Source organism: Notolepis coatsorum (assembly GCF_963971535.1).
Source record: "Notolepis coatsorum genome assembly, chromosome: 10".
In the NCBI taxonomy this organism is placed as follows: Eukaryota; Metazoa; Chordata; class Actinopteri; order Aulopiformes; family Paralepididae; genus Notolepis; species Notolepis coatsorum.
In genome coordinates, this window is record NC_140174.1 from 115028454 (window position 1) to 115041509 (window position 13056).

At 43.0% G+C, this 13056-nt stretch overlaps 1 protein-coding gene across 1 annotated transcript in view; it reads right to left on the reverse strand.

Annotated features, from left to right (window-relative positions):
- cep78 (centrosomal protein 78) overlaps positions 1-13056 on the reverse strand; it is a 101731-nt gene that overhangs the window by 54140 nt on the left and 34535 nt on the right. Inside the window, exons 11-13 of the mRNA XM_084323155.1 lie at positions 9216-9258; positions 8857-9024; positions 6272-6349 (exon numbers count right to left, since the gene is read on the reverse strand). Of these exons, the coding sequence (XP_084179281.1) occupies positions 6272-6349; positions 8857-9024; positions 9216-9258 (289 nt within the window). The remainder of the gene's footprint in view (positions 1-6271; positions 6350-8856; positions 9025-9215; positions 9259-13056) is intronic.

Genomic DNA, 13056 nt, shown 5'->3' on the forward strand with positions numbered 1-13056 from the left:
TATGTGATGCTACAGAACAGAGCTAACAGGCTCTAGTCCTCCATACTGTATGTGATGCTACAGAACAGAGCTAACAGGCTCTAGTCCTCCATACTGTATGTGATGCTACAGAACAGAGCTAACAGGCTCTAGTCCTCCATACTGTATGTGATGCTACAGAACAGAGCTAACAGGCTCTAGTCCTCCATACTGTATGTGATGCTACAGAACAGAGCTAACAGGCTCTAGTCCTCCATACTGTATGTGATGCTACAGAACAGAGCTAACAGGCTCTAGTCCTCCATACTGTATGTGATGCTACAGAACAGAGCTAACAGGCTCTAGTCCTCCATACTGTATGTGATGCTGCAGAACAGAGCTAACAGGCTCTAGTCCTCCATACTGTATGTGATGCTACAGAACAGAGCTAACAGGCTCTAGTCCTCCATACTGTATGTGATGCTACAGAACAGAGCTAACAGGCTCTAGTCCTCCATACTGTATGTGATGCTACAGAACAGAGCTAACAGGCTCTAGTCCTCCATACTGTATGTGATGCTACAGAACAGAGCTAACAGGCTCTAGTCCTCCATACTGTATGTGATGCTACAGAACAGAGCTAACAGGCTCTAGTCCTCCATACTGTATGTGATGCTACAGAACAGAGCTAACAGGCTCTAGTCCTCCATACTGTATGTGATGCTACAGAACAGAGCTAACAGGCTCTAGTCCTCCATACTGTATGTGATGCTACAGAACAGAGTTAACAGGCTCTAGTCCTCCATACTGTATGTGATGCTACAGAACAGAGCTAACAGGCTCTAGTCCTCCATACTGTATGTGATGCTACAGAACAGAGCTAACAGGCTCTAGTCCTCCATACTGTATGTGATGCTACAGAACAGAGCTAACAGGCTCTAGTCCTCCATACTGTATGTGATGCTACAGAACAGAGCTAACAGGCTCTAGTCCATACTGTATGTGATGCTACAGAACAGAGCTAACAGGCTCTAGTCCTCCATACTGTATGTGATGCTACAGAACAGAGCTAACAGGCCCTAGTCCTCCATACTGTATGTGATGCTACAGAACAGAGCTAACAGGCTCTAGTCCTCCATACTGTATGTGATGCTGCAGAACAGAGCTAACAGGCTCTAGTCCTCCATACTGTATGTGATGCTACAGAACAGAGCTAACAGGCTCTAGTCCTCCATACTGTATGTGATGCTACAGAACAGAGCTAACAGGCTCTAGTCCTCCATACTGTATGTGATGCTACAGAACAGAGCTAACAGGCTCTAGTCCTCCATACTGTATGTGATGCTACAGAACAGAGCTAACAGGATCTAGTCCTCCATACTGTATGTGATGCTGCAGAACAGAGCTAACAGGCTCTAGTCCTCCATACTGTATGTGATGCTACAGAACAGAGCTAACAGACTCTAGTCCTCCATACTGTATGTGATGCTGCAGAACAGAGCTAACAGGCTCTAGTCCTCCATACTGTATGTGATGCTACAGAACAGAGCTAACAGGCTCTAGTCCTCCATACTGTATGTGATGCTACAGAACAGAGCTAACAGGCTCTAGTCCTCCATACTGTATGTGATGCTACAGAACAGAGCTAACAGGCTCTAGTCCTCCATACTGTATGTGATGCTGCAGAACAGAGCTAACAGGCTCTAGTCCTCCATACTGTATGTGATGCTACAGAACAGAGCTAACAGGCTCTAGTCCTCCATACTGTATGTGATGCTACAGAACAGAGCTAACAGGCTCTAGTCCTCCATACTGTATGTGATGCTACAGAACAGAGCTAACAGGCTCTAGTCCTCCATACTGTATGTGATGCTGCAGAACAGAGCTAACAGGCTCTAGTCCTCCATACTGTATGTGATGCTACAGAACAGAGCTAACAGGCTCTAGTCCTCCATACTGTATGTGATGCTACAGAACAGAGCTAACAGGCTCTAGTCCTCCATACTGTATGTGATGCTACAGAACAGAGCTAACAGGCTCTAGTCCTCCATACTGTATGTGATGCTACAGAACAGAGCTAACAGGCTCTAGTCCTCCATACTGTATGTGATGCTACAGAACAGAGCTAACAGGCTCTAGTCCATACTGTATGTGATGCTACAGAACAGAGCTAACAGGCTCTAGACCTCCATACTGTATGTGATGCTACAGAACAGAGCTAACAGGCTCTAGTCCATACTGTATGTGATGCTACAGAACAGAGCTAACAGGCTCTAGTCCTCCATACTGTATGTGATGCTGCAGAACAGAGCTAACAGGCTCTAGTCCTCCATACTGTATGTGATGCTACATAACAGAGCTAACAGGCTCTAGTCCTCCATACTGTATGTGATGCTACAGAACAGAGCTAACAGGCTCTAGTCCATACTGTATGTGATGCTACAGAACAGAGCTAACAGGCTCTAGTCCTCCATACTGTATGTGATGCTACAGAACAGAGCTAACAGGCTCTAGTCCATACTGTATGTGATGCTACAGAACAGAGCTAACAGGCTCTAGTCCTCCATACTGTATGTGATGCTACAGAACAGAGCTAACAGGCTCTAGTCCTCCATACTGTATGTGATGCTACAGAACAGAGCTAACAGGCTCTAGTCCTCCATACTGTATGTGATGCTACAGAACAGAGCTAACAGGCTCTAGACCTCCATACTGTATGTGATGCTACAGAACAGAGCTAACAGGCTCTAGTCCTCCATACTGTATGTGATGCTGCAGAACAGAGCTAACAGGCTCTAGTCCTCCATACTGTATGTGATACTACAGAACAGAGCTAACAGGCTCTAGTCCTCCATACTGTATGTGATGCTACAGAACAGAGCTAACAGGCTCTAGTCCTCCATACTGTATGTGATGCTACAGAACAGAGCTAACAGGCTCTAGTCCTCCATACTGTATGTGATGCTACAGAACAGAGCTAACAGGCTCTAGTCCATACTGTATGTGATGCTACAGAACAGAGCTAACAGGCTCTAGTCCATACTGTATGTGATGCTACAGAACAGAGCTAACAGGCTCTAGTCCTCCATACTGTATGTGATGCTACAGAACAGAGCTAACAGGCTCTAGTCCTCCATACTGTATGTGATGCTACAGAACAGAGCTAACAGGCTCTAGACCTCCATACTGTATGTGATGCTACAGAACAGAGCTAACAGGCTCTAGTCCTCCATACTGTATGTGATGCTACAGAACAGAGCTAACAGGCTCTAGTCCATACTGTATGTGATGCTACAGAACAGAGCTAACAGGCTCTAGTCCATACTGTATGTGATGCTACAGAACAGAGCTAACAGGCTCTAGTCCATACTGTATGTGATGCTACAGAACAGAGCTAACAGGCTCTAGTCCTCCATACTGTATGTGATGCTACAGAACAGAGCTAACAGGCTCTAGTCCATACTGTATGTGATGCTACAGAACAGAGCTAACAGGCTCTAGTCCATACTGTATGTGATGCTACAGAACAGAGCTAACAGGCTCTAGTCCTCCATACTGTATGTGATGCTACAGAACAGAGCTAACAGGCTCTAGTCCTCCATACTGTATGTGATGCTGCAGAACAGAGCTAACAGGCTCTAGTCCTCCATACTGTATGTGATGCTACAGAACAGAGCTAACAGGCTCTAGTCCTCCATACTGTATGTGATGCTACAGAACAGAGCTAACAGGCTCTAGTCCTCCATACTGTATGTGATGCTACAGAACAGAGCTAACAGGCTCTAGTCCTCCATACTGTATGTGATGCTGCAGAACAGAGCTAACAGGCTCTAGTCCTCCATACTGTATGTGATGCTACAGAACAGAGCTAACAGGCTCTAGTCCATACTGTATGTGATGCTACAGAACAGAGCTAACAGGCTCTAGTCCTCCATACTGTATGTGATGCTACAGAACAGAGCTAACAGGCTCTAGTCCTCCATACTGTATGTGATGCTACAGAACAGAGCTAACAGGCTCTAGTCCTCCATACTGTATGTGATGCTACAGAACAGAGCTAACAGGCTCTAGTCCATACTGTATGTGATGCTACAGAACAGAGCTAACAGGCTCTAGTCCTCCATACTGTATGTGATGCTGCAGAACAGAGCTAACAGGCTCTAGTCCTTCATACTGTATGTGATGCTACAGAACAGAGCTAACAGGCTCTAGTCCTCCATACTGTATGTGATGCTACAGAACAGAGCTAACAGGCTCTAGACCTCCATACTGTATGTGATGCTACAGAACAGAGCTAACAGTCTCTAGTCCTCCATACTGTATGTGATGCTACAGAACAGAGCTAACAGGCTCTAGTCCTCCATACTGTATGTGATGCTACAGAACAGAGCTAACAGGCTCTAGACCTCCATACTGTATGTGATGCTGCAGAACAGAGCTAACAGGCTCTAGTCCATACTGTATGTGATGCTACAGAACAGAGTTAACAGGCTCTAGTCCTCCATACTGTATGTGATGCTACAGAACAGAGTTAACAGGCTCTAGTCCTCCATACTGTATGTGATGCTACAGAACAGAGCTAACAGGCTCTAGTCCTCCATACTGTATGTGATGCTACAGAACAGAGCTAACAGGCTCTAGTCCTCCATACTGTATGTGATGCTACAGAACAGAGCTAACAGGCTCTAGACCTCCATACTGTATGTGATGCTACAGAACAGAGCTAACAGGCTCTAGTCCTCCATACTATATGTGATGCTACAGAACAGAGCTAACCGGCTCTAGTCCTCCATACTGTATGTGATGCTACAGAACAGAGCTAACAGGCTCTAGTCCATACTGTATGTGATGCTACAGAACAGAGCTAACAGGCTCTAGTCCATACTGTATGTGATGCTACAGAACAGAGCTAACAGGCTCTAGTCCTCCATACTGTATGTGATGCTACAGAACAGAGCTAACAGGCTCTAGTCCTCCATACTGTATGTGATGCTACAGAACAGAGCTAACAGGCTCTAGACCTCCATACTGTATGTGATGCTACAGAACAGAGCTAACAGGCTCTAGTCCATACTGTATGTGATGCTACAGAACAGAGCTAACAGGCTCTAGTCCTCCATACTGTATGTGATGCTACAGAACAGAGCTAACAGGCTCTAGACCTCCATACTGTATGTGATGCTACAGAACAGAGCTAACAGGCTCTAGTCCTCCATACTGTATGTGATGCTGCAGAACAGAGCTAACAGGCTCTAGTCCTCCATACTGTATGTGATGCTACAGAACAGACCTAACAGGCTCTAGTCCTCCATACTGTATGTGATGCTACAGAACAGAGCTAACAGGCTCTAGTCCTCCATACTGTATGTGATGCTACAGAACAGAGCTAACAGGCTCTAGTCCATACTGTATGTGATGCTGCAGAACAGAGCCAGGTAAAATTGTGGATCTATTGTGATGTTTCTTCTTGACTTGCAAAGCCCATGGGGGAAATTCGTTGTGATTTCGGGCTCTATAAATGATCAAAGGAGAGGACGCACTACTTAAATTTGTGAGCAAATACTGTTCACGTTTGGGAGTGGAAATACCTACTGTAGGAATGTAATAATGAAATATTCATGTCTACCCATGAATGTAATAACCTTTTCTGAAAATATTCTGATGTTTATAAAGATTGAAGACGTCATGATCAACATTAAAACTATAAACATTTCTGTCAAAAGAACATCTGCTGTTTAACCTTCACAGAAGCAGACTCACTGAGCTTCAGCTAATCTCTATCTCTAGGTTTGTAGGTAAAACTCTTTCATTGGGTTCATTGTTGACATTGGCGAGCGGGACATCTCTACTACATCTAAAATACATAATTATTTCATTTGTTTTATCATTGTATTATGTATTTATTTAGGACTCCGATTTTAAAGAGACATATTGTGTATTTTCATAGCCGGTACAGAGAGACTCAGAAGGAGCTTCTATCCCCAGGCCATCAGGCTACTCAATGTGGACTCACTGTAACACTAACTCATCCATTCTACACTCATTGCACACAACATCCACTTTAAACACGTTTGAAACATTACACCATATTTGATCTATTTATTCTTATTACATTTGCAATACCTCTTCTACCTTAATTTTTGCATTTTAGTTTTGTATATTTTGTATAGTGTTTGGTCTTTATTCTTTTATTTGTTTTACTGTATGAAGCACAATCTCAGGAGGCTCATACAGTATACATAGGCTCATACAGTATGTGACAAATAAAACAAAAGGTGAAACTTGAACCTTGAGAGCTCAGTAGTACCAGTACCTCCATGAGCCGCGACTCCGCCTTCAGTCTCGCCCTTCGCTCCTCTGTAAACCTCAGACGACTGTCCTCTAGCTCCACCTGCAGGACGGACACACACACACCACATTTGAACAGTTTGTGAAAACGGTCAGATTGTACTCTTTAATAGGAGTTTCTGGGGATGAGCTGTGGCAGGGTGCTGTGTGAACTTTTCTGTGTAAACTTGAGTCGTTTGCATTAAAGGGGAACTATCTTATAAATGGCCTTTTTCAGTGTTTAGCATTGTTTCCTAGCTATGTGGACTTATATTAATATGATCTATGTCTCTAATTCTCATATTGGCGCATTCTTCCAATTCTCCTCTCACAATATTCACCCTCACTGAACTGAGTCATCTGAAAATGTGATGATTTGTGATGTCAGAAAGACACCGCTGCATGTTAATGTTCAGGCGCCGGCGCCGCGTCGCAGTGGTTTAGGAGCCCAGGCTCAAAACAGCTCGAGATCTTGAGGTAGAAAAATGCTGTTTTTGAGGACTTGATTAGAAATACAAAACAATGAATTAAAAAAAATATATAATTACAGAGGTGTTCCATAAACTCACAGGAATTGTGTAAAAGTGCCCAAATAGTGAAAGAAATAGTAAAATAGTTCCCCTTTAAATTTTTTTGGTCATTTTTATTGGTTTACCATCAGCGTTGCAAAACTTGATGAGAAGTGCATCAGGGGTGATGACGGACCCATACCTTTTAGGGTCATGGTATAAGTCCATCATCACCCCTCTGATGAAACACCCCTGACGCAACTTCTCATCAAGTTTTGCAACGCTGATGGTAAACCATCAAAATTATGCGGAAAAATACAAACAACCCTTTTCTAAAATACTCTACCCAAACCTTTACTTCTACATGTACATGCAGGACAGCACTTTCACGTCCTAGTTTAAATATTAAACGCCTAGGAATCATTATGATGTCATCATCACCTCCAAACGACACCACCTCCGCCCATCCGCCATGGACGTGAGCAGCGACCACTGCTTCCATGTTAATCAACGGAACAGAGATCTATCCACAGGATAAACTCTCACATAGAATAGTAGTCTCACACCTGCATGTAGAGATCTATCCACAGTATAAACTCTCATGCTAGAATAGTAGTCGGACACCTGCATGTAGAGATCTATCCACAGTATAAACTCTCACGCTAGAATAGTAGTCGGACACCTGCATGTAGAGATCTATCCACAGTATAAACTCTCTATAAAATTGGAATATGACTGTAATACAAACAGTTCAGTTTGTCAGGTACATGCAACACATATTACAGTGTTGACATCTGTCTGCTTGAGAAAATACCATTTGCTGCAATACAAATTATTGAATTGAATGAATGAGATGAACAGACTGAAAACTTTATTTTATTAGATAAAACATGTTGACAGTTTTATTTTGCAGTTGAAAAAAGGTAATAAATCGCAATATATCGCAATATTAACACTTTGGTCGCCAAAAACGCCTTACCACGTCATTCCCCGCCATGCTCATTCTGCCAAAGACGCCGTACCACGTCTTTGAGATCAATATTTAAAAAATCTGTGATCGCAATCATATTTCTCCCCCGGAGACTTGAGATCTACTGTTGATCCCCTCTCAACTCTCCAACGGTTCAAGAGCGCCATCTGGTGGCCGATCGGCGGATCGCCCAAACCGGAAACAGGAAACGGAAGCTGGTGCTCATTCCAATTCGGTCCGATCACTCGCTAATAGTCCCAGGACTCGAGCTAGACACAATGGATAGCAATCCGTTACCAATAACTCGATAAACAATATGATTTGGACGTATATACTATTATACAACCTGGAGATGGATCGCATATTTCTACATCCCATAATAGGAATATTTCTGCTCCACGCTCATCGCCCAACGCTACGAGGAAGCTACGGTAAGTTTCAGCGTTATTTTTTAACGTGTTCGATGTAACTGCTCTAATGATCATATCACCCACACTAGATGAATCATCTAACGTTGGCCACGGAATTATAAACGACCCCCCCCCCATCCGGTCAACATCAGATGATAAGTAGTAACTTCTAGAAGCACGTCCATTTGAAAATTTGTATCTTGCGCAGATCGCTATCAAACTGTATTTGATCATCAATATAATGCATTTAGGGCTATAAATCACGTTCTGGAGAATGCTGCAGAAAACGATAAAAACATACTTATACTTTAGACCGTATTTTAGTATGAATATGTGAATGAAAAAGTATAACGTTGCTACACCCTGAACAATAGATACTTGACGTTGAATGGGCCATAGTAATGTCAATTTAGCAATACAATTTAAAAAGTTATAGCCCTGCAAAGAAGGGGAACTTCTCCATAGACAAATAGAGCTGGCGTGGGATGGTTTATTATGAATATAAGCCTGGCGACCAAAGTGTTAATATCGCAATAATCAGCATATCGCAATATATTTTTTATCGCAATACTATCGTATCGTGACTTAAGTAGCATGATAATATCGTATCGTGAGGCCTCTGGTGATTCCCATCCCTACTATCCACAGTATAAACTCTCACGCTAGAATAGTAGTCCCACACCTGCATGCGTTGCAACCGGCGCTCTGTGATCCTGTCTTTCAGGCTGAGGGCAGGTGGACTCTTCTCCACTTCCACCACCTTCCCTTCATCCTCCTTCTTCTCCTCCTCCTCCTCCTCCTCCTCCTCCTCGGAGTCCGTCTCTATGGTGACCGTCACAGTGCCCGCACCCTGATGCAGAAATAAAGGAAAATGCAAAATATTTGAAATAATCTTATTTTGTTAGGGGGGGGGGGGGAGGTAAATACTTGCTTACCATTCATTTATACATCAGAATTGTGTACCACAATAATCATAATTTCATTACAATATGATCCCATTGAAAGTGACAAGATATCTGTGTGACTGAGTTGACTTCTCACCTGAAAGCTTGGCTCTGCCACCGTCCTACCAGGAGGCAGATCTCTGGAAGAACAACAGGATATATTAACAGTGTTACTGTTATTACCATTAATACGGCACGGTGGTGTAGTGGTTAACACTGTTGCCTCACAGCAAGAAGGTCCAGGGTTCGATTCAAGAGAAACCCAATGGAAAAACATGCAGAACAGATCGCTGACGCTGTCGCGTCCCTGACCAAGACGGGCAGGAGCACATGGATTTGTCCCCGGGTGCGGTACCTCGCCGACGCCCCTATGTGCTCCCGGCGGCCCTTGGGGGGGAAGGACGACGGGATGGGTTAAGCGCAGAGCTCAATCGCATCGGCAATCCTGAGAAAGACTATGCATGTGTGTGTGTGTATTCTTGTGTGTGTGTGCCACCCATTGCATGTCCCATGCCGAATAAAGACGTCTCTAAAGAGGTCTTGCATTATATTTTTATTATTAAAGGAACAGGCTAACATTTGTGCTAAGCTTGACTATCTTGCAGCCAGATAGCTTTCTACTGAACGTGGGGGCAATTGATATAATACGGCGGTTCTGGGTTCGATTCCCGCTTGGGGACCAGGCTGCCGGGTTGTCCAGGTGGGGTATCTCCCGGGCCTTTCTGTGTGGAGTTTGCATGTTCTCTCACCGTGCTCACAAGGGTTTCCCCTCCAGAAGAAGGGATACACCCAATGGAAAAACATGTCCCTGGGTGCGGACCCACTCCGCAGCCCATGTCTGCTCCCGGCTGCCCTTGGGCTTGGGGGGAAAGGACGAAGGGACGGGTCAAGCGCAGAGAAGAAATTTAATCTGCGACCCAGAAAGAAAAAAAGCATGAGTGAGTTTCCTATGTGTCGCCCCTCTCACATGTGTGTTCACTGCATGACAATGTAGCAATGTGTGCTTCTTCTTCTTCTTCTTCTAGTCTTCTTCTTCTCTTCTTCTAAAGTCTTCTTCTTTTAGAGTTCTGTCCATTTAGAGTATACCCACCTCTACCCTCTGTCCATTTAGAGTATACCCACCTCTACCCTCTGTCCCTTTAGAGTATACCCACCTCTACCCTCTGTCCCTTTAGAGTATACCCACCTCTACCCTCTGTCCATTTAGAGTATACCCACCTCTACCCTCTGTCCCTTTAGAGTATACCCACCTCTACCCTCTGTCCATTTAGAGTATACCCACCTCTACCCTCTGTCCATTTAGAGTATACCCACCTCTACCCTCTGTCCATTTAGAGTATACCCACCTCTACCCTCTGTCCCTTTAGAGTATACCCACCTCTACCCTCTGTCCCTTTAGAGTATACCCACCTCTACCCTCTGTCCATTTAGAGTATACCCACCTCTACCCTCTGTCCATTTAGAGCAGTGGTTCTCAACTGGTCTAGCCTCGGGACCCAACATTTTCCTTAGTCATTAAGTCGCGACCCAAATTTTTTAACCACTATGATTTATTTAAAAAAAAAAATGCAGTAATACACAATCTTTCATGCACTGTTAAAAACATGAAATAAACACAAAAAAGTGCAACAAAAGTGCAACTAGGGCTAAAAACCCAATGAAATAAAATAATAATAAATAATATATGCTTCTTAGCAGATTTCTTAGCTTTTCAGAATTTTCAGAATTTGAGGGTTCATTGGAATCTGATTATTCAGAATTCAATGAGGCAGAGAATGCTCTGATTCAGACTGACATCACATCTATATTCTGTATGCTGTTCCAACTCTTTGTTGAGGGTTTATTGAATAAAATATTTGAATACAATGTTTTTATCGCTGCACCATTTCATCCAATAGAGAAAAACATGTTATCTTCACTAGAATTGAAAATAAAGTTGAAATCTGTGCTAGTAGTGATGGACCCAGTAGTGGGGGCAGTAAGGAAGAAGATACAAATATACTAGGGATGTTCGATATTGGCTTTTTTACCGATATCCGATATAGTCCAACACTTAATTTCCGATACCGATATCAACCGATATCAACGATACCAATATATGCAGGGTTTCCCCCCAAAAAACGAATAATTTCAGGTAATTAACATTACATATCTCTTGTTGTGGAATTAACACAACATTATGCATACTTTTGACAATAAATAAAATCAGAATGTGTTCTTACTTGCTTGCCTGGGTAAATAAAGGTTAAATAAATATAAAAAATAAAAATATTACATTTTTCTTTTTTGAAAACAGATACCGATAATTTCCGATATCACATTTTAATGCCAATATCGGTAGGCCGATAATATCGGACATCACTAAAATATACACATTATAATACACAATTTGAAAAGTAATGTCATGATCTACCAGAATAAATTATCAAATATAGTTTAAAAAGTCAAATGAAGGTGTCTTTTATAAACGTTTTCATTCTACTGGATGAAGCTCAACTTCATCATGGCTGCTTGCCAGTCCTCTCTCTCTCTCTCTCTCTCTCACACACACACACACACACGCGCGCAATCTTTTATTAAACGTCAGCCCATGATCATAACCACTACATATTCAATACATTTTTGAATTGTAACCCTTTAAATGCCAGTTTGTGTGATGGCATCACAAATTATTGTTAAAAAAAACACAAAAAGTGAAATATTTTCAATATATCAAATCATGCAAAGTACATTTTTCTGGGGGGATTATTACAGGCTTATGTGTCAATGATTAGCAACAACACTGATTTTGATGGATTTTTTGTTTTTTGTAATGTCAGATTTAACAACAACTATTTTCAGAAATGTGGGAGTATTTAATTTTGTATCTGACATTACAAGAAAAATTTAAATCTAAAAATAAAAATGGTTATGATCAGGGCTGAAGTTGAATAAAAGATTTATGACTGTTTAGACTGCATTACTCTCTGTCACAGTGATCTCCTGGTTGTTCCCCACTTAGGTTATCAAACTATCGCGCCGCCGCAACTAGAAACACTGGCCTGCTTCTAAGTTCAGTGGCATGACTGCGGACAAAAAATAAAAAAAACTATAATATACTGTATATATTTTTTCTTTTCAAGTACCACCAGCAGGGGGCCCAAGTACCACCGGTGGTACGCGTACCACAGGTTGAGAACCACTGATTTAGAGTATACCCACCTCTACCCTGTCTATTTAGAGAGTATACCCACATATCCACCTAGTTCCATTTAAACATATTGGATGGGTCACAGTGCAACCGTCTCTCCTCTGCAGTAAGCTACAGTCAGCATGCCTACGTTATGCCTCCATCACTACCACTACACTGGTCTGGAATCAGTCAGCATGCCTACGTTATGCCTCCATCACTACCACTACACTGGTCTAGAATCAGTCAGCATGCCTACGTTATGCCTCCATCACTACCACTACACTGGTCTGGAATCAGTCAGCATGCCTACGTTATGCCTCCATCACTACCACTACACTGGTCTAGAATCAGTCAGCATGCTCCATCACTACCACTACACTGGTCTGGAATCAGTCAGCATGCTCCATCACTACCACTACACTGGTCTAGAATCAGTCAGCATGCTCCATCACTACCACTACACTGGTCTAGAATCAGTCAGCATGCTCCATCACTACCACTACACTGGTCTGGAATCAGTCAGCATGCTCCATCACTACCACTAGACTGGTCTGGAATCAGTCAGCATGCTCCATCACTACCACTACACTGGTCTGGAATCAGTCAGCATGCTCCATCACTACCACTACACTGGTCTGGAATCAGTCAGCATGCTCCATCACTACCACTACACTGGTCTGGAATCAGTCAGCATGCTCCATCACTACCACTACACTGGTCTGCAATCAGTGTTGCCCTCCAGACAATAGTGAACAGAATAACGAGA